Source organism: Lemur catta, chromosome 9, assembly GCF_020740605.2.
Source record: "Lemur catta isolate mLemCat1 chromosome 9, mLemCat1.pri, whole genome shotgun sequence".
Taxonomy (NCBI): domain Eukaryota; kingdom Metazoa; phylum Chordata; class Mammalia; order Primates; family Lemuridae; genus Lemur; species Lemur catta.
The window spans coordinates 41,914,827-41,938,022 of NC_059136.1; the positions used below are offsets into that span (position 1 = coordinate 41,914,827).

Here is a 23,196-nt window from a genome sequence, read left to right on the forward strand (position 1 = left end):
TGTCCTCTCCCACTGACCACCATCATGTGTAAATTATTTAACTGCTTTGGGTCCCAGATGCTCCCTCTCAAAATGGGCTGGGAAGGCAATGCTCCATCCATTTTATAAGGAAGTCTAGGTAAAATAATCTAAAGGAAGTGCCTTAAGAAGTTTAATTTACAAATAATAAGCACTATTATTTCTATCATATCTATAGAATACCATGTAGATCTACCATGAAGGAAAAACATTTCACTCTCATTTCCAATGTCTACTTTAAGATCATAGATTTTCAGTGAATTTTTACAGAAAATTCTATACCCTGGCAACTTATAAATCCACTGTTACACTTTAAGGTAAACTACATTTTGTAGTAAATGTTTATTTCACTCATTTAATCTCCAAGGAAAGAAATGGAAAGGATTTATTAATAGATTTGTGGCAACAAGTTTGGGGTTTGGGCTCCTGGGTTCAACTTTCAGCTCTTATTTACTAGTAAGATGACTTTGGGTAAGAGATACAACCTCTTTCTCCCACATTTTCCTCATCCATAAAATGGGGACAATGATACCATCGAACTTGGAGATGTTATGATGATTTGCTAAAGTGGATTATTCAGGATGTCTGATAGATAGTCAGCAATCAGCAAATATCTATTAGTATCTTAAAAGGCAACCAACAATGGGAACACATATTTTGCAAGACCTTCATTCACAAATGTTAGAGATATCCCCAAAGAAAGTTTCTGGCTAAGAGAATGTAGATTAAAAAACACTTCAATATTAACATAAATAAAATACTTGAAAACATAAGCTACAAACAAAACCAACTATTCACTTTTAATGATATAAAAATAAAGTATCTAAAACTTACAAAACAATAGTTTGAGCTGAAATTCATGGAAAACACGGCCTAGAAAACAAGGAAAATGGACAAAAAATAATTAAGTGCATACACTAAGTATAACTGATCAAACAGGGAAACTGAACTGTCAGTTCCAAAAGTCCCAAAGTCTGTTCCACACATGTTCCAGCAACCAAAATTAGGGGCCAAGGTTTGTAAGGTGACAGCTGTGTCACTGGAGGTTAAGTACTTACTAAATTACTGTTTACTAGCTCTAATTTCACAAGTGTATTGAAGAAATAAATTTATTTGGAAGTTGAGACACTGAACACCAATAACTAGAAAGCCAACTGCACATAGAAAAAGTACAGCAAAATTGATCAACTCATCTAAAAGTGTATTCATACTTTTACCATCTATGATTGGCTAGACTCATCATAAACCACAAGAGATACAAAGGATAGGCAGTCCCCATCCTTAACTTTCTTAGTCTAATGTAATAAACATTCAAAGACTAAATTTTAATGCAGCTCCTTTTTGTTCAGTCATTACTTTAAAATTTCAAAATATTAAAGGGGTACAAATATTTTTATTACATAGATACCTTGTATAATGTTTAAGTCAGGACTTTTGGTGTGTCTGTCACCAGAATAGTGTTTATTGTACCCAATAGGTAAGTTTTTATTCCATACCCCCCCACCCTTCCCCCTTCATGGTTTCCAATGTCCTTTATATCTCCTTGTGCCAGGGTGTACCTATCGTTTAGCTCCCACTTATTAGTGAGAACATATGGGTCTTCGATGGGGTAAACATGCAGGATGGGCACCTAACTCAGTCCTAAGGTTATACAGAAGGATTCCCAGAGGTCTTAGTTAATGTGAAGCTGAGAGGAGTCAGAGTGAGCTAGGGAAAGGGCTGAGAGCAGCAGAAAGAGTCCTCTAGGCAGAGGGAACAGCATGGGCAAAAAGTATATCAGATTGCCACTTCCCTACTCCCTACTCCAATCAGCAATTCTTACCATGGCATTAAGGGCCCTATATAAACTGGCCCCAACTCATCTCCTACAATAAACAGGATCTGCCCTTATTATCTTAAACAACAATAGGAACACATATTTTGCAAGACCATTCACTTCCTGCCCTCTAGACATTCTGGCCTCATTACTGTCCTTAAATATGTCAAGGACATTCCCACCTCAAAGCCTTTATCCTCACTGTTCCCTATGCCTGGCATGCTCTTCCACCAGGTGTCTGCACGGTCCGTTTTATTCAGATGTCACCTCTTCAGGAATGTCTTCCCTGGCACCTTGATCTAAAATATCTCACCTTCAATAAGTCTATTTTTCTTTCTAGGACGGATAACCACCTGTATGATACTTCATTGCATCTCCATGTGTATTGCCCCTTCATGCCTACCTCTTCAGCTGGAGTGCAAGCTCCATGAAGGCAGGGGCATTTCCAGTGCCTATAACTGCCCCTGGCATGTGGTAAGGGCTTAGTATATATTTGCTGAATAATTAATGAATTAATAAATCTCCGGAAGGCAGAGAGGGCACTTGGGTGGTCCAGAGATACACAGTTCAGTGTGACTGGCCCACAGGATGGAAGGGGAGATGCAACAGAAGATGAGGCTGGAGTACATTTGTTTTCTGGAGGTACGAGCAACTGTCTTTAACTTTTCTTATTATTATCTTGCCATGCCCATCCCATTAGCAATAATAGTTTTCTATCAGACATTTTCAATTATTGCTGATCCCAGCCCCATAATGTGGTGTTCCAGATCCCAAGAGATACGCTGTAGCTAGAGAAGAGTGCACGGAATCCCCTGGCCTCCTTCCATGGAAACGATAGGCATGTTTTTGGCAACATAGAACCTTAAAGTTTGAAGGGACCATCATGGTTATCTAAATACCTAACACCTGCTAGAATTTTACAAAAGGAACTAAGAAAGTAAAAGAAAACAGCCAGCAACAAAATATAAACACACACTCAAGTATACAAATGGAAGCATTGATGGATCCCTTCCATTCAAATTCACGCGAGTCAGGGAGATGAGGGGTTTTCCACACTTCAGTAGAGGACGCAAGTGATAGAAGAACTAGTACAAATTAGAACATTAAATGGTGAGATAATACCAGCTCCAGAAAGAGAGGCAAATAGAACAGGGCCAGAGTGTATAACACAGGAAGGTCAGAATCCATACCACATGCCAGAGACCCTGAGCTAAATAGTTAAGTACTTGACACAGTTTACCCTTTTAATTCCCACAACAGTACTAGGAGGTAGGGTGCTATCACCGCTCTCAGTCACTTAGGAGGACTCTGAACTTCACAAAGGTCAGGCGGCAGGGCTAGAATTCAAACTCCATCTGGCTCTCAATCATCACACTACTTAATCTGACCACCCAGACACCCACCCCCAGCCCTACCCGCCACCCGCTGTCGAGTAGGTTCTTTTATGTGACCCACAGGCACTTTCCAACTCCCTCAAGCCTTGTGAGGCAACCAGGGTTAAGGAGAAGGTGTCATTGCTTCTGCACTCCTTTCTCCAATGGTTGTCCTGGAAAGAAACAAGGAAAGCAGGATGGGAAAGAGGCCATGGAAGTAGCAGATCAGCTCAGAGACAGACCACTTGGGGGATTTAAGACCCACCAACCAAATATTCCTGGGATACAGATTATACTCATCTCCTCAAAAGAGCTGAAAGATTATTCCTTGCAGACATCCCGCTACCTGAAATTCTCTCACTGCCTGCTCATCTCTGTACCTCCCCTGAGTGTCCCCTGCATGTGGCACTGCTTCTTCAGCCATTGACAAGCCTGAACCTCCAAGTTACACAACAGCATTTCAAAGAGGAAAGGCGTATCTGCATCATCGGATGGCAAACGTCCATCTGTTTTTTTGTTTTTACTTCTGGAATTTTGTTAAATCAACTTAAATATAGAAAATAATATTTAAATAAATTCTTTATTAAGAATCTTATGAAATCAACTTAATTTCTGGCAATGAGAAAAGCAAATGGGTGAGAGTATTCCCATGTGAAAAGGAACAGTTATGTAACCAGCCCACATGGAGAAACCAGGCTGCAGTCCACACAGTGAAAGACGGAAATAGCCCTGCTTCTCTCTACAAGTCAAGATTACATGGGGATTTCATGTGGGACATACTTCTCATACAGCCTCTGCCCTCTCATGAAGGCCTTCACTTCGTTGTCCAACGGGAAGGTGCCGTCATCCTTTCTAAAGCGGTAGAAGAGTTTGACATCCTTGAATTCCTTATGCTCATCACACACTGAAACACAATATGCACAGAGAGGCATATGAGAAAAAAAATCACTCATTTAATTATTCAAGTGACATAAAATGCTAATTAAGAACCATTTCTCTAATTCTTCAAGCACACAAGTATCTGCTTATGAGTTAATACATGTAAAGTATTTACACAGTATTAATATCTGGCACAGAGTAAGTGTTCAGTATTATTAGATATCATCACCATCATCATTGCCATCATCATTATTATTATCTATTAAGAGGTTCACAAAATTCAATTCATCCTTCTACAAACTATTTTTGAGCATGATATTGGGGTATGCGTCAGCCCCGAAGACTGTGAAATCTAGTGAGATAAGGAGAAATGTCAACATGTTATTAAACTATGGTGTGATAAGGCTAAAGAGATAAGGACACAGTGCAGTGGCAGCACAAAGCAGGAGCACTCAGGATCCCAGGAATACAGTAACTCAGCTTTGGGAAATGGAAGCTTCCCTGAGGAGTTTGCATGTAAATGGAGACCTGAAAAACGAGAAAATGAGTAGAAATTGTGCAAAAATGAGGAGAAAGGACATTCCAGCCCAGGAGAACAAAAGCATGTGCAAAGGTTGAGGACAGGGTGATAGATTTCAAGGAGACATGTTCATGAATGTTCATTAAACCATTGAAAGTAATAGCAAACTCAGGTACTACCTAAATGTCCATCAATAAACATACAATAGTCTAATTATACATGCCATACTATATGGCAGCAGAAATGAACAAAAAAGAGATATACTATCAATATGGATGAATCTCACAGTGTGTTGGTCAAGTTGCCAAAGAATAGACATACATCTTCCTTCAGATTGGAGGAGGGAAAAAAAGAAAATTAATATAAAGAAAGTAAAAGGAAAATAAAATTAAAATAATTATTAAAAAAAAGAATAGACATACATCTCTATAATGATTTAAAACATATAAAACAGCCAGGCGCAGTGGCTCATGACTATAATCTCAGCACTCTGGGAAGCCAAGGCAGGAGGGTTGCTTGAGGCCAAGAGTTAGAGACCATCCTGGGCAATGTAGCAAGACTCCATGTCTACAAAAGTAGAAAAATTAGCTGGACATGGTAGCGCATGCTTGCGGTCCCAGCTACTCGGGAGACTGAGGCAGGAGGATTGCTTGAGTCCAGGAGTTGAAGGCTATATTGAGCTGTGATCGTGCCACTGCTCTTGAGCCTGGGGAACAGAGCTAGACCCTGTCTCAAAAAACAAATACAAAACTATATACAAAGTATGCTATCTTGCTTAAAGATGCATATACAGAAAGGAAAAGTATAAAGAAGTACATGCAAATAACCTAAATGCCTCTTAGAGGAGGAAGAGAGTCCATTTGGGGAGAGGTACACAGGAGACAAGACAAAGGAAAATGTTTTATTCTTAAATGGGTAGGTTCATGAAAAGATTTAGTCCTTCATTTTCTCCCAAGTCACCCTGACTGTTGCCTGCTCACTCACCATGATGAATAATGCCCCGGTCTGCTAATTTCTGCATGAGTTTAATTGCTGTTTCTCTGTCGGAAGCCTCTTTGTGCTCAATCAGCCAGTCAATCAGTTCTTTTGCGACAAAACAGTTTGGGTAGGTCTTGAGGTGATGTCGTCTATCTTTAATAACTTTTTCCTCATGTAGCCTGAGCCTGGAAGAAAAATTAGCAATCGCTTTAGGAATGTTGATGAGAACACAAATTATTAAACCACTCCCATTAAGAGCAGTAACAAAACAGAAGTTCTAAATGCATCGGACGGTCATCAACTATCTTTAGGTGACTTCCATACTGTCAGAGCCCAAAGGCTCCAGAAAGTGATTGTGCCTTCTCATCTAGAGATGATACAGGCAAATATGAGGGGAAAACAGCCACAGCCAAGCTAGAAGTCTCCTGCCACTGAGAAGAGTGAGAAAAGCTCTTCTACCCGCTACTCTGCCTCACTCCCCTCTCTTTCTCTCTCTACCTGTGGGGTTACTGCTTCAACCAACCAACAGACAAAAACTCTGGAAACTTGCTGAAACAAGGTACCTCCTCTTCATCACAAGTTGTTCAGGGTAGACCATCCTTGCATTCATTCATTCATATGACAAGTATTAATGACCACCTACTACCTGCCTCTTAGGTGCTACTGGACACTACAGACATATATCAGAAAATACACAGATGAAGACTCTTGCCTTTGCAGGCCTTGTTTTCTAGTAGGGGCAACAGCTAATCTTTTTGTGAGGCTTGCTAGGTTACAAGCACTGGTGTGAGCACTTTGCAACGATTGACTTACTTAATGCTCAGTAATGAGCAGTTATGAGCAGTAATGAGAAGTTATTATTCCTGTCCCCATTTTTTTTTTTTTTCACAGCAGAGAGAACTAAGGTCTCAGAGAGATTAAGTGACTTTCCTGATACCACACAGCTAACAAGTGATGAAAACTCGGTTTGGACCCTGGTGCTCTCCCTCAGACTTCACATGCTGCCTCTAGCTAGGGAGGGATAAACGAAAAGTCTGGGAGAGTTGGATTAAAAATGTTGGAGAAAAAAAAATACAACTTATTTACAGGCCAACGGATTAGTATGGAGAAAAGTGGTTGACCTGGAGCTTCCCCTACTTCTGCCAGAACTCAGTGACTCTCTCAAAAGAATCTTAAACCTGCTTTTTAAAAAAAGTTTCTTCCATTCATCTTCCCTTCTTTTATCACAAATGTATTTACTTTTTATTTCTCAAGTGAAGGGTTGAATTAGAAGAACTATGAGGTCAAGTCCTTCCTACTTCACCCACCTGGCTTCTCTGTTCTTTACCTCATTCTCAACACTGCCGTGAAACAGGAGTGTCACATGAGTAAATCCCACCATCCCCGTGTGACCTGGGCAAGTGACTTACTGTCTCTTTCTTCCTCTGTAAAATGAAGGCAATTATGAGGTTTGTGATAGACTCCCTACCCTTGGCAATGTTGAGATTCAGGGGCATAAGGTAAGTTAAGCACCAGCAAGCCAGCATAGTGCCTGACACATGATAGGAACCGTCCCCCTTTCTTCTATTCCCTAACAAAAGAAAGCAATTACACTCCTGCCTGTTTGTTGAGAGTGCACTTATAATGACCCAAGGTGTTGTCATTGTAAGTGGGGAGCATTCTGGGCTGGGAGCGCTGAGGCGTGGATGCTTTTCCTTGCTATACCACTGTCATGGCTCAGTTGTTCCCCACAAATTCATATGTTGCAGTCCAAACTCCAAGTATCTCAGAATGTGACTGTAGTTGGAGATAGCATAATTTAAGGAGGTAATTAAATTAAAATGAGGTCGTTAGAGTGGCCCCTAATCCAACATGTCCGGTGTTCTCACAAGAAGAGGAGATTAGGACACAGACATGTGACTACGCAGGGAGACGATGGCCATCTACAAGTCAAGGAGAAAAGCCTCAGAAAAAAAACCTAGTGCTGCTGACACACTGATCTTGGACTTGCAGCCTCCAGAACTGTGGGAATATAAATTTCTGTTATCTGAGCCACCCAGTTTGTGAATCTTGTTATGGCAGCCCGAGAAAATGAATATAACCACCAACTGCTAACGACTGGAGGCTGCCGCAGTTGTCTGGGATGAAGGGCTCACTGGGGTAGAGCAGAGGACAGTAAAAACAGTTGTACCAGCTATAAACCACACTGAAACAAAAAATCATTTTAATTGTGTTCCTCCCATATGTTCAACATGGTACTAAGCATCTCCACACATGTTGACCTAAGTAACTGGATCTGAAAGCCATTTAACTACTCTGGGTCTCATGTTTTCATTTGTAAAATAAGGGGTTTGAAGTGAGTGACCCATAAGACCTCTGCAAGGTGAACAACTATTAATAATGTTTCTGCCTAACCTATAGGCACTCTCCTGTTTTCTGCTAACAGCACTCCAACTTTTCTTTGGGAAAATAATCCATCATCCACTGTCATTCCATGTGGGTCAGATGTGACTGGCCTCAACCGTAGCACATGAGCCAGGCCTAGCCAATCAAAGCATCCTGTCTCTTGGGCTCTGTGTTTGGTTCATGGATGATCATGTGACCTAAGTTAGGCCAAGGAGACTCAATCCTGAAGTGTTCCTAGGAGTCCTGGGAGTTACTAAGTTTTGAAATATATGCCTTGAGCTATTGCTAGCCATCATAAAGGGAAGAACCTACCTAAGAAGAAATCCAACACAGAGCAAAGCATACCAGGGAGGGAGAGAGAGAGAGATGTTCCAAACAACCCTGTTTGAGCACCTGAACTCAACAGTTCATGAAGCCATCTAACCTGGATTTATTTATTTTTTATTTGTATACATTTATGGGGCACAAGTGTAATTTTGTTACATGGATATATTGCATAGTGGTAAAGTCAGGGCTTTTAGGGTATCAATCACCTGAATAACATACATTATACCTGTTAAGTAATTTCTCATCATCTGACCCTTTCCTTTCCAAGTCTCCATTGTCTATCATTCCACACATACTCTACGTCCATGTGTATACATTATTTAGCTCCCATTTATAAGTGAGAACATGTAGTATTTGTCTTTCTGTGTCTGAGTTCTGACCTGGATTTAAATTATATGAGCCAATACATTCCCTTATGCTTTAGTGAGTTTAACTGGGTATCTGTTACTAATACCAAAATTGTCCCATTATAACGTCTAGCTGAATGATTTGGTGGCTCTGTGGCAAGGAATGTTGCCACAGTGGTACTGGTGCCTTTAGAGATCACATTGGCCAGAGATGTCTGCCCTGCACCCACTGGTTGCAGAACTTCCTGAGTCAGGCGTCAGTTTTTTCATTCTCTTATCTCCTTCCCTTGTCCTGCTGTGATATACACCTGTTGTTCCTGAACTCAAGCAGTTTCCTTAATCTGCTGCTTCTGTTCTGCCATGGTCTGCTAAGCTAGTTGGTATAAAAATACAAATTAAGAGTTAAAAGATTTTGAGCAAATGCCTGATAGGAACATCTATGTAAAGAAAATGAGCATTTTGTGCACGGAATTTATGACATCTATTTTGGTTACTGAAAGACTATCGTGTGTGCTTTATTGCTGATCCTTGGCTGAGTGCTAAATAATTAAGGATAAATATCAATGATGCTTAATTACTATATAATGTTCTACCATCTGAAAATATTTATTATCTAAAAGTCTGGAGTCAAGACATATCAACATTATACGACTGGCTAAAGAAAGGACATAGCAATGAATGAATCCACTAGTAAGAGAGAAATGAGGATGTTACTGATATCAGAAAAACACCAAAGAGGCATCCAGTAGACTCAGAAAACATTCGAATAAGATGATCATGATGGAGCAGGGTTGCCAGAGCTAGGGAGAAAAAAAAAAACAACCCAAAAACAAAACAAGAAATTCAGTTAAATTTGAATTTCAGATAAGTGACAAATAATTTTTTAGTATAAGCACGTCCCAAATATTGCATGGGATCTACTTATACTAAAGAAAATTATGTGTTATACTGTGCCTACAATTCAAATTTTACTGGGCACCCTAAATTTTCTGGGAACCCTATGGGGGATATATTTTACTAAACATGAAAGTTAGTATATTAGGATTCATATTTTATGCTAAAAAAGAAAGGGACCTACATTGATGGTAACAGATACTTTGAGTGCTTGGGGCTTCCTCCTCTAGGGAAAGTTAGTTGTGTAATTTTATTTTAGAGTATCTGAATCATCAAAGTTTATCTGATTCTTCCAAAAGATACTTTGACCCATGTGCTTGGTTCCACACTTGCCTTCACATGCTGAGGACCAGGTAGGAAATAGAAACCATAAAGATTATAAATCGGAAAAGCTGGTAAAGACACGCAGAATCTCCCTCTCTTAATATTGAGCAAAATAATTTTTAAAAAAGTAAAACAGCAAAAATTTGGCTAGAAGTGGCCAAACAAGGAAAAGTACAAAACCTAATTCCATAAATTTTTTAAATTAGCAGCCAAGGAAATAAATAGAAAATTCTGGAGTAGCAAGGTAAGGTAAGCAGACCCTCACCACCCAGAAGCCTTGTTGTTAAGTCAATGAAATCCTCAGAATTTTCATTAATAACTCCCATGTTTGAAGGAAAAAAATAAAACACGAAGAACTGAGTTTTCTGTCTTTTTATTAGGAGATGGTGGAAATGGCTGCTGGGAAAAGATGAATGCAATGAAGGAAATGAAGAAGTAGACCTTTTCTCTGACAGTGAAGCTTCCCAGGCTCAACAGTAAGTTAGGGGACCAGTCCAAGGGCCAATATATCCCTCCACAGCAGTGGCATCCACCTCTGACTATGTGAAGTGAACCCTGGGATAGGAAATCGAACAATCTTAGAAGCAAGACTCTCCCCTTCTCATCATCCTGGGCCCTTAAGCTGTAAAAGAGTGGAATAAATAATTAGCTATCAAAATTTAGCTCAGAAGGGAAAATAACATTCTGTGAAACTTAGGAAGAGGCCAAGGAGATGTCACCTGCCTTCTGTTCAAGCAAAGATAGAACAGGCACAACACAAAGTATGGGTAGTGCTGCCTGCCTCAAGTATAAACATGATGGAAAAAAGCAAACAGCTATAAATAATTATACTTAAAGAAAAAAGAAAAAAACAGAAGGAAAAGAAGAAAGAGAACATGTAACAGATAAAAAAACTCCTTCTGAAAGAAAGCACAATTCAAGAAACGGAAAGAAATTACCCCAAATATTCTGAACTATAAAAAGTAAAAAAGTTAAAAGAACGTGAATTTAATCAAATAAGAACTCAAAGATAAAATGATTATGAAAAGGGAGCTATAGGTCTTAGAACACAAACTAAAGTCAGACAACACCATTATCAAGTAAATTACAAAGACAAATTACATAGCTGAAAACTGAAATACAATTTAAAAAGACTTTAATAAAAGAAGGCAGAAAAACAAAGTAATTAAAGCAAATAGAAAGACATTAATAGATATGGAGACTGTGGGAAAAACCTACTAAATTAATTCCTAATATTTCCTCAATATATTAATGCATAATAAGTTTAAACAAAACCAAGTGAAATAGCCACTAGTGCATAGCTCTAAGGAAGGTGTGGGTGATTTTCAGAACAAAAGAGGTTGCATAAGCATTTCACAGCAAGCCTCTGAGGCTCAGTTTTTCCTTAGGTAGGATGAGGCCACATTCTACGGGATGATGTTTCAGCAAGTACAGACCCACCAAGACTCCTAATAGGGATCCATTCCATACAGCTCTTTGTTCATTTCTGAGCACCACAGGTTTATCCCGAAATGTCAGTCCTGAGGATAGTCAGGAAAACAGGACTAGGAATACAAAGACTTGACTCTCCCCCTGACACTGGCAGTCATTCTATAACCATCAAACCTCTAAGCACCAGAGTTCTCATTGGTAAAATGAAGATATGAATAATTGTATTCAACTGTGTGCTAGGCTCAGTTTTTAACTGCTTTATGGGCATTAATCCTCAAGACAACTCCCCAAGGAAGTTAATTCTAAAACCACAAAAGATACCTATGTAGAGTTATAATTATTAATAACAAATAAATGAGCCTTAATTAAAAAAAAACAAGTTTACATAGGTGTGCTAAAGTCACCACATGAAGCCTTCTAATTAATTCAGTGACAACAACACTGAGTGGTTTGTTTAACATGCTCAGAGTGGCAGAATGCAAAACATTCATTCTTAGATGTGATGTCTGTCAGGAATCCAAGAATAATGAAGACCAATGTATTTAGAAATTGAAATGTGGAACAAGCTGCTATATAATTTGGTGGAGGATGAATATGTTATGAGCCAAGAGAGGAGATTTAGTTCCTGTAAACTTTCCAAATTAAAAAAAAATATATTAGGTAGTGTTTATCTTTAAATACTACAGAATAGAACCTTTCAGTTACTATCCTTCTATGACCCCTAAGCTTAGTGCTAATTCTTGAGCATTCCTGATTTCCACCGATTCCCTGCAAGGGTGAAAGGGGAGAAGACCCACACAGTATTCCTTCTGCCCCGCCAGCACCTGGTACATTTCCATGTTTAAGAAAACTGAGCAGAAATATGATGGAGGGGAAAGAAGTTTGGATCCAGGATTAAGCACAGAACTCGATATTTTTAGACATGTTACCAGGGGTTAAAAATGCACAATAACTGTGCTACCATCTTTTTTTCTTCTACAGTCAGAAACACAGAATTCTAATAATGAGCATTGAAAACTGTATATTCCAGGGTGGGCACGGTGGTTCACACCTATAATCCTAGCACTCTGGGAGGCCAAGGCGGGAGGATTCTTGAGCTCATGAGTTCGAGACCAGCCTGAGCAAGAGTGAGACCTTGTCTCTACTAAAAATAGAAAAATTAAATGGGCGTGGTGCTGCACACCTGTAGTCCCAGCTACTTGGGAGGCTGAGGCAGGAGGATCACTGGAGCTCAGAAGTCTAAGGTTGCTGTGAGCTAGGCTGACACCAAGGCACTCTAGCCCAGGCAACAGAGCGAGACTCTGTCTTAAAAGAAAGAAATAAAGAAAAAAACCCGCATATTCTAGAAAAACCATCCCAATAAAGAGATAAGAATTTTTATACTGCAACATAAGACCAAGAGTTTTGCGTGGCATGGTGAGCACTTAATAAACATTTGGTGGACAAGTGCATGTACAAGTGCACTAAGAGAAACGATGTCATTTTCAAAGAGGGAGGGAGGCTTCTGGGCACCACAGTAGGTGTTCCTTCCCCATAACTTAATAACTATCCATTATCATGGAATGGATCTAAGTCTTTTTTAAAAGAACCATATCTTCACTTCTAAGGTAATGCAGTTTCCAAAGTTTTGCTCCCTGTTCTGTGCTTAAGAAAAAATAAAGCATTTCCTTTTACTTGAACTAAACTTCTCTCCAGTTTTCACAACTTTTAATACACTAACACACATGGATATCTCAAAGGAGGAAATGGAGTAAGCAATACTTTCCTCCTTTGAGAGGAGGAGTCTTGTTAAAAAGGGAAACTTTTACAGAACTGAGCCTTTTGTGGAATAGCATTCTCTAGAAAGACTACAGAATGCTGAACTACTGGCTAAAAGACACACTTTTATTTAGTTAGTTATTTTAATTTTATTTTTTTAGAGACAGGGTCTCCTTGCTGTCGCCCAGGCTGGAGTGCAGTGGTCTGATCATAGCTCAGTATAACCTCGAACTGATGGGCTCAAGTGATCCTCTTGCTCAGCCTCCCGAGTAGCTGGGACTACAGGCATGCACCACCACATTCGGCTAATTTTTTAATTTTTTGTAGACACAGAGTCTCTCTATGTTGCTCAGGCTGCTCTCGAATTCCTGGCCTCAAAACATCCTCCTGCCTTGGCCTCCCAAAGTGCTACAATCCCCTGGGGAGTGTGGTGGGTGCTGAGGGAGACTCAACTCCCTGGATCCAAAAGAGCTTCACCCACCCAGGCCCCCTCCCAAGCTTCCTCACCTCTTTCTTACCTTCCAACCACAAGCATTCCTGCTTTGTACTCAGGAAGAACATTCTGAACTCTTCTTCATCCCCTGAACAAGCCAATCACCCTCCATGCCTCTGCTCAAGACAGAGATACCTCTGCTTAAAATGTTCCCTCTTCCTGCCTTCCACAATTCAAAAAACCCTACCTGCTTTTCAAGGGTCAGTTTTTCAAGGGCACTTCCTCTCTGAACATTTTCCCAGCCTTCCAAAGCCAGAAAACAGCCTTCTCTCCTCTGTTCTCCCACAATATTTTAGCCACACTAGTAAAAGATTCATCCCACTGTATTACAATTAGATGAGATCAGGGACACTAAGGGAGCATTGTTTATTTATTGTTGCAATTCTAGTGCATAGCAAATAGCAGGCCATAGATCCTCATTAACACGAAAATCAATTAGTGCATGCTATACACTCAGCATGGTGGGAGGCATAGGCAAAATCCTCTTTTGACCAACAGAGTCCCAATCAATCCATATTAGACTACTGGGAAGAATAACCGAATAACCGTCTTTATTTTAGCAGCACTTTCAATTCCACTGGCTATGAAATTTAAATACAAAAAAAAAACCAAAAAACAAAAACAAAAACAAAAAAAAACCACTTTCCCATCATTAATCTCAGACAGCTGGTTCACAGGCTTTAGATTCAAGGTGATTCTGTAATGTTCTATTCCTGGTCCAGCTAACCAGCTGCTGAAATTGCATCAGACAATTTCCTCTTCCAGCCCTAGGAGAACAAACATTACTGAGTGCAGGGTGTTAATAATACCTACAAAATCACTGACCATCTGATAAGAAATATAGAAATTGTTTTTCAAAAACTAGCTTGCAGAGAACTACAGCAGGGAACAAAGAGGAGACTGAAACTACATATTCTCATTTAAAAACAGCGTCATAAATCTCAGCCAAAGTAAACAGTTTAATTAACAAAAACAGCAAGCCAAATAGTAGGGCTGACAGTGCGAGCCTGTGATTTGGGCAACAGCACTGACATAAATGTGCTTTAAACCACAGCTATTGTCCTTTCCAAATGTTCTGCAAGAGTCGATATCTGTCCTTGGGGATCCAAGAACCCAGGGAAAGTCACTCTTAATCACTCACCCTTGAAAGGCTCTGAGTCTAAACGAATGAGAGTAAAAACGGGGACAAATGAAATCTAACACACAGCATTTGCTTGTAATATTTGGATTTACTCTGAAATTAAAATTTTATTTTATTTATTTATTTATTTTCATTATTTATTTTTTGCATGGGGGATTCTTCCAGTGAGGACCAGAAAACCTGCTAGGCAAATTCTAAAAGAGCCGTAACACTCTGAAATTAAAATTTTAAATTATCAAAATAATATATGCTCATAGAAAAAATTCAAATATGTACAAAATAAAAATTAAAAGTCTCCTTCCTAGGTTCACATGAATTGACAATCACTGACGTTGGGTTAACTGGCATTGAACTGATCACTGCTGAAGGTGGGAGATGGAGGCATAGGAGTTTGCTATACTAGTCTGTCTACTGTGGCATATGTTTGAAGTTTTCCTTGGCCTCTACTTTCCAAAGGAACCTAATATTAATAGTTGCTTATGTATTCTTGAAGGAATCTTACATGCAGGTATACATGCATGCCTATATATATATTTATACATTTTTTTCCATGAAATAGGATCATAGTACACATTTCATGTAGTTTTGCTTCAAGAAGATGCTTAAATTCTCCCAGCCTGATCAGAACAATAGAACAAGTACAGACAGAAATAGAAAGGGAAGAGGACTGGTTCACGTAAACAGAGCACAGGTGAGTCTGTAGAGCCAGAAGCAACTGGTCTCCGACAACACACATAACATGCACACACAATACGTCCAAAGCCGCAGCAACCACTTTATAAGGTGGTCATGCCAAATGTTCCACGAGCAACAGCTCTGTGAATAAGGAACAGTCATCAGTTTTGTACAGAGCGCTTCCAGGGCTCATGTCAAGTCAGTATGAAGCAAAGTCCCATGCAAGCTATGTGTCTTGTCACTGCAATGAACTGAGATGATAAACATACCCAGGAAGAAAGTGTGTTTCATTCTGAGTCTCATATATCACTTACTATGTTGAAATCAAGATGAAGGATATTAGCAGTTTGAGACAAAGTAACAAGCGTAAAACACCACGTTTGCTCATTTCTGCTTGCCAACTTAATTTCGCAAAGACCCTGACTCTGTGGCAATGTGCACCTCTTTGGAAAGATGCTTTGAAGGAAAACTAGGACAGAGCACATGGCCTCCCATGTCTCTTGCCTGAGTCTATTCTCCCAAAAAGATAAATAACCCTTGTCCTTGCCTTTTCCTACACATAAGATAACGTCGCATGGGGTTAGTGATTATGGTTCTTTAATCTATAACCAGATGTACTCTTACACCCACGCCTTGATATGATTCTGCTGTAGTGTAACTTCTGAACAAGTTTTATGTGATTTTGCACATACTGAACCTCCACCTGTACATAAGCAGTGGGCTGAAACCCTGTGCTGGAGCAGTCAGTCTGGTTCCCTAACAGGCTGCTCCCGGGCTACTGGCCTCAGTCTATAGTCCTCAGTAAGACTTCTGAATAGAACTAACTTTAACTTATAAGCGGGGGTGACATGATGGGTATATGTGGTCATAGCGGTATAACAGACTTTGGAGGCTCAGAAGGGGAGAGGCTGGGAGGGGAACGAGGGAAAAGAAATTAGCTATTGGGTACAACATATATCATTTGGGTGACGGGTACACTAAAAGCCCTGACTTCACCACTATGCAGTTAGTTCATCCATGTATCAAAAAACCACTCGGACGCCCTAAATATATTAAAATTAAAAAAAAACAACTTTAATTCCTTAAAATCTTGGCTTTTTTCTTTAGTTGACAGTGGAAATAATAACAGTAATATCTCACATCTGAATGGAGCCATAATGCACTAGGAGAGCTGAGCCTAATAATATCCCTGTGAGTCACGAAGGCAACGTCATATGAATTTGATAGACAAGGAAGGGAGTGCAGAAAAATTAAAATGACTTGCTCAAGTCATGTGTTTAATAAGGAGTAATGTCAGGACTTGAAGCTGGATCTTCTGATTTCTATGTTTAGAGAGTGCTTCGTGCCATCAAATGTTAAATGGCAGAAGCACCTGTCTTCTGCCTATTTTATGTTCAAAAAGGCTAAGGAGGAGACAACATTATAGTTATATTAAAGTGCCATGATAAAGGTGGGAATTTATGCAATTTATACATCATACAGAGACTACTACCAATAGAAATAGAGATGGGGCTCATAGAAGTTGTCACCTGGTCCTCATGTTTGCATGGAGCCAATGTTGAATGATTCAGATGACACTCCTGGGGGGCAGGAAACAGCTCCGGTGACAGACTCCTTTCCAGAGAGCATCAGCCCACGTGGGACATATAACAAACACTTTTTAATTATGTGTACATAAAAGTTCATGAGGTCCTTTCAATCTCTCATCTCATCCTTGAGATAGGCAGTAAGTACAAGGTCACGATGGGAAGGTCCCTAAGTCAGCCTTCCTTGTCGCATCAGACTTGAGATTTTCACTTAATTCTTCCTCCATGTAAGCTCTTTCCCAAGAGGTCTCCTGTTCAGAAGGAACCAAGAGCGACTGCATCGACATCTCTAGCTCTGATCTGTTCCTCTGATGAGTCAGAAGAATGGTGTTCTTCCTGCTTGCAAAGTGCCTTTCCAAGGAGCACAAAGATTCTTTTTTTTTTTCCCCAAACAGGTCATTATTTGTTTACAGATCACACCTAGGAGTATTAGGCCTCTAAATGCCATTTTACAGGTGAAGAAACAAGCCCAGAATGGTTCAGGGAACGTGCTGAGGACAACAGAGTGACTCACAAAACCAGTTCTGGTTACTGCATCACTAGTCCTTGCTGTGTTGGTAAAGGACTGGGGCCACACACTCCCTGCTCTGTGGTGGCTGCTTCCAATCGTGGTCCCCTATCCCTGTTGTACCCTCTGTCATGAGAGGATGCTGCGGCCTGGCTCCTTCCTTCCACAAACACAGGGGTTCACTCTTCACTTAGAACAGGGGCTCTCAAACAGGGACATACATCGTGGCCCTCCCTTCATCCCTGGTCCCCATGATCAAGCACACTGACAATAATTGTTGTAATTCAGGAGGCAGTGAGTGGGGGAAAAGAAAAAAGAGTATAGCTTCCAGGTAAAACTAAGGGGCTCAGTTGCATTAGTCAGCAAATTAACTTCCTGCCACCCTCACTCACTATTCCTCATTCACTCAGAGCAGAGCTGTAGAGTCAGACAGCTGGGATTCAAATCCAAGTTCCATCCATCATTTGCTGAGTAACTTTGGACAAAGCATTCAACTTCTCAGTGCCTCGATTTTCTAATCTGTAAAATGAGAAGGATACAGCGTGTCTGTCAGGGTTATTGTGAGGATTAAATGAGGGACTCTGTGTAAAGTGCTTAGCACACGATAACCTATCAATAAACATCAACTCTTACTCCTGTTATTATTATGCAATATATTTCATTGTCAGATTTTGCCAGAAGCACCATCAAGAAACCACCAAATACTCATTTCAGTTATTTTTTAAAACAAATGTAGCCCGGAGTCAAGGAACAATGAGGGTGGGCTGGCAACTACTGGAGAGAGTTGGCAGTTCTTCTGTCTTAAAGGATTAGAAAGAGAGCCCTGTAGATGGAGTGGTAGGCTAAAGCAGACAGAAGTTAAGGTGAGATGGGAAAACTGAGACAGAGAAGTTAGGCGACTTGTTCCTAACCCCAAGCTGGGATTTAAACCTTGACCTTCTCCTGCCTGTTAACCAGAATATTTGTTGAGCTCCACTGCGGGAACAGAGGTTTCTAATCGAATGCTTCATCCAGGAGTGGCCCACTAATGAGAGAGCTGGCCTGGATTCTGTTTGCAACAGCCTTGCAAATCTTTTCTGGTAACACCCAGACTGTATTCACTCTTCAGAAAGGCACTGTAAGCAAACATTTAGTGTTGGAAACTGGAAACTTTTTCCCTGAAAAGAAAACAGTCTCAGGGCCAATTTTAGACAAAGAAAAAATACATAGAAGGCTCAAGTACAAAAATATTATTTATAATAAATAATGAAAACACAGAAGGCTGGGCTCTGCCTCTTATGGTTTCTAATCCAAGAGGTCTGGGGTGGGCCCAAGAATTTCATTTTTGCAAAGCACCCAGGTGATGCTGATGAAGCTGATTAGGGGCCACACTTTACAAACCACTGGTTAGAAGGAAACAGAGTCAACATCATGTTAAGGAAAAAAAAGAAGACGATGGGAGGAGGGAAGGCAGAGGGAAACATGGGCATCAGGTGAAGGCTGATCAAGCAGATCTACACCAGGCAGGGTGTGGTCAAGGTGGGACATAGGCTTCCTCACCCTGCATGCTCTGGGCACTGGAATGCCCTTCTCAAGGAATCAGGAACCCTCCCTGGGTCTAAGGCCTACACATTGCAAAAACCATAAAAAGCTGAAAAGTGAACTAATTTTGACACCAGTCTTAGGGTGTAATCTTTAGGGTCCCTCCTTCCTTTCAATGTATGTCCCTGCCTGCTTCCTGACACTCACTCCTCTTTGAGCAGGAGCTTGGCCTTCCTTTCCCATATAAAGCATAAGAGATTGCTTCTCTGCCTTTTGGCTAAGATCAAGTGTATTATCTGTTCTTATGAGTTTAAAAAGCATAAGAGGCTTTTTTTTTCTTTTTTTTACATTTCCAAGGCTGCCCATCTGAAAGAGGCTTTTTAAAGACAGTTCTTTGAGGAAGAAGTGACAAGTTCACTCATATAAAATGCAATCAGTTAATCAGCTAATATAATTGATTACATCCGTTCCTATTTTGAGGGGGAAGAAATCTAAATTAGGAAGCCTCAAGATTTAGAAGGAGGCGGAGTTTGTCCCACTGCTGGGAAAGGACTCATAAAGGTGAAGCTAGGGCGTGCTAAACTGACTTGACAATTGTCCACGCCTTGGTGGGACAACAGAAGCCAGGTGCTGTGTTGTCTCTAGGAGGAGTCAGGACACCTAAACTGCAGAGTGTGCACTTCTGCTCTAGGTAACGTGGCCTGGGGGATGTTTCTTAACACAATTAGAACCTCAGCTTCCTGATCTGGAAAATGAGGAAGCTGACTAAAGTTATCTCTAAAATCTTTCAACTCTAACTTTAGGGACACCCTGGTGAGCCTTGAGAAAGAAAAACCTTTTATCTGAGGAATGCAAGCCTCTTTAAATTATCAGGCCTAGAAGGGCATTTAAGATGGAACAGCAGTCACGTCCCACTCCCCCTTGAGCTAAATATTAATAATTACCTCTTGCAGCCACTTGCTATGTGGGCTCTAGACTGACTCCAAGTAGCCTTACAATGCCATCTACCCTATAGTTCAAAAATGTATAAGCCAATCACTAACGAAGGTGGTTTCTATAAACTAATGAGAATTCCTGACAACAACTTTTGTAATCAGTGCCTCTCCAGAGTCTTTAAAAACTTGAGCCTCTCTTTTGTTCTCTGGAGCGCTCCCTAAGGCAACTGTCCTTAAACAATATTCTGATCTTTTTGATTATTTTAGGTTGACAGCCTCCAGGGTAAATCCTCACTCACAAGATCAAAATAGAACAGACCATTTGGGGCACATTTTGTACTGAAAAGATCTACCACAAACCACAAGGCCAGGGAGCACAAAACAGCAAATTTCATTTCCTTTGGGCTTCCAAACAAGGATGAACATATTAAAGTGAATCTTGTGCTAAGCATGCTGTACAAACACCGTCTAGGGTTACAGTCATCTATTTTCAGCTCACAGGACAGATGCTGAAGCTGCCAAAGTGCCACAGGCTTTGGGTGTTGCACGTCTCCAACATGAGCACAGACAAGGTTTCTCTGGGTTTAAAAATATTTCAAGAGTCTTCAGAAGTGTTATCAGGGACGTTTGCAGCTATAGAGGAGGCTGCTATCAGTTAAAGGGCTCATAAAAAATTTCTCAGCCAAAATGCATTTATTGATTCCCAAATGCATACTTGACATAGCTTAAACAACTGTTCATGCTGGGCTAGTTTCTGTAGTCAAGGACCAGGCAACAGCAACAGGTGTGGTTTCTTCCAAATGAAAATGTTGTATCCTATATGAATAGGATGTATGGATGTGTATACCAGTCAGTGTCTCCGTAATATGTTAAAAATCAATCTATTCAACATTATTTTCCTCTTCTTCTGTGTACTCTGTTTTAGCCAAATGTGTTGCCTTCCTTTCTGCCTCTGTCCCTGTATTTATGTTATTTCCTTTCCAGAATATGTTCTCTCTCTTTTCCTATCTGTCCACCAAACTCTAGCATCCCTCAACCTTCTTCCACGATGTCTTCTCTCATCTAGCAGATAATGATCCAGTTCTCTTGACTTTTCCATGATCTATTTTCTACAATGCTCATTTTTATCCATATGTTGTTTTGTATTACTTTATTCTTATTTGCATTCAGTCTCTTTTCAACTATACTACAAATTTGATGAGTAAAAAAATGATCTCATTCTTCTTTCATAAAGTATGGGCTAAAGAAAAAGAACACTCAGTATAAGGGGGTTTGGATTTTCATCTTCGTTTAAAGCTGGACAGAAAGAAACCATTGCACAGGACAAATTGCAAATCTCAGGCCTCTGGTGTTGGGCCGTTTGGTGGCAGGTGAACATAACTAGCAGCACTTCAAAGTGTTTCTGCCATCACCTTTCTATTAATATGATGGAGCATTTGGCTCACCTGGGTGTCTGGTTGTGCTGAATAAGAAATGTTAAATAATTCTCCCTTCAGGAAGAGACATGCTATCCTTCACAGACTGTGTATACAGCAGGGGGCTGAGCTTGGTTTCAAGCTCAGTCTGCTGTCAGGATCCAGGCAGGTCTGGACAGGTGTGGCTCGGGCTGGTGGACAAGGCCCTTCAGGAGTCAGACCACTAGACAGGAGGGAAGTTGGTAGAAGGCCACAGTATCTGGTCAGTCCCAAAGCCCAAACTGAAGGTGCTCATGTTCATTAAAGTTCTGTGAGATGTGGGCAGAGGCAACTCTGCTGTGTTGAAAAGGGGACAGAGCACATACAAAAAATAAAAGAGAGAATCCTAAGAGCCTCAGAGGCAGTGATAGAAACATGTATTAACACAAACACTAGGAAACAAAAAAGGTCACAGAAAGAACTGTTGAGAAGTATCTCAAACCACTCCACAGTAAGCATTTTGGAGGTTATCGCTTAAACATACTCATTACATGTATACCCAAATGTTTAGACCCAGTGTAGACATCATATATACTTGGTATGGTGATTTATTTTTAATGACTAACAGAATGTAAGTTAAAATGAAGCCTGAATGAAACTCAAAAAACTTAAAAATTTATATTTCACTAATGACCATGTATAAAACAAAAAGGTTTCTCAGGGCTACAGAATAAAATGCTATTTCACCTATCTGATACCACCCTCAGGAAAAACATCTTAGACTCAACTGTCAGACATAGCCAGTGAAAAGCAGCTTCTGGTAATCTATATATTGGCTTATTCTAGGTTTATATTTTCCCTTTCTTAGCATAGTTGCTCTGACTCTTGCTGGTATTCAATACATTTATAGTCAAATTTTCAGGCTACCTGTTTGCCAAGGTAGTCCCTAAATATACTTGGTATATGTTTGCATTTAACAAGGCTTTGGTAGATACAACTTCATATATCCAGAGTCACACCCTTCTGGGTCCCCAGGTCACTTAAACTATTTGAGGATCAGAGAAAAGAGAAAAGGGGCCAAGGCCATTGGTCAAAGCCAAGAGAGAATTATGCCAAGTGTGAGAAAGAAAGACTATAGGTGGTAAATTCAGATTTTCTATATATTTGAGACGTAATGATGTTCTACATAATAATAAATCCACATTTCATGTGCTTAGCACATTATGGCTTATAAATTACTTACACACACTTCATTTTATTTGATTTTTCAACAACCATGTGAGGTAGTTAGGCAAGAGAGACAATTAACCACTGTTTACAGATAAGAACAAGGTTTACTCTGGTGATTGGAAGTGGTCACTAATATTTTCCAAGTGGCATAGCCACCTATAGCACCTAGAACTTAAGATTTATCACTTACCAAGACTCACACTTGAAAGAGTATATTCAACCTCATTAATGAAAATATTTCTGCATGGTTGCAATTGGTAACACAATGGTTTTCTCTGTGGTGTTGTTTTGTATATTCATATCTTTAATGGCTCCTCCATCATTTTATAAGCACCCCAAAGACTCTGTTTTCTCTATAACTCCCTAGTCTGCTATGGTAGGTGGGCAAGTATTCAAACCCTGCTGATGATTATATAAAAAAATCTGAAAACTTACCAGCCTCTCTTTAGAGTCCCAAGAATGCCAAGCATGGTTCCAAACACCTGTGGCTACTTATGAATATAGCACTCATTAAGCCAAAGACAGTATCTTCTAAAGATAGCTAGCAACCAAAGATCTCATCAGCTTTCTGCCACATTCTCCTGACAGCTGTCATTTGAACTGGAGTGGCACTTGGCAATAGCTAAAATGTCACACTCTATTATTAATAATTAGGCTACCAGA

At 40.1% G+C, this 23,196-nt stretch overlaps 1 protein-coding gene, 1 non-coding gene and 1 pseudogene across 5 annotated transcripts in view; 1 reads left to right on the forward strand and 2 right to left on the reverse strand.

The window, feature by feature from the left end:
* The window catches only part of DEPTOR (DEP domain containing MTOR interacting protein), a 143,833-nt gene that overhangs the window by 88,492 nt on the left and 32,145 nt on the right, over nucleotides 1–23,196 (reverse strand). For 3 of the 4 annotated variants that reach the window (XM_045560845.1, XM_045560843.1, XM_045560844.1), the window contains exons 2-3: nucleotides 5,591–5,769; nucleotides 3,988–4,111 (exon numbers count right to left, since the gene is read on the reverse strand). In XM_045560845.1, coding sequence (XP_045416801.1) covers nucleotides 3,988–4,111; nucleotides 5,591–5,769 — 303 coding nt within the window. Of the gene's footprint in view, nucleotides 1–3,987; nucleotides 4,112–5,590; nucleotides 5,770–16,888; nucleotides 17,973–23,196 lie in introns of all 4 variants that reach the window. The other variant, XM_045560846.1, reaches the window with a different exon arrangement.
* LOC123645350 lies at nucleotides 14,836–14,898 on the reverse strand. Its single transcript, XR_006737531.1, has one exon. It is a non-coding gene; the product is annotated as a U7 small nuclear RNA (small nuclear RNA).
* On the forward strand, nucleotides 19,232–19,341 carry LOC123645263 (annotated as a pseudogene).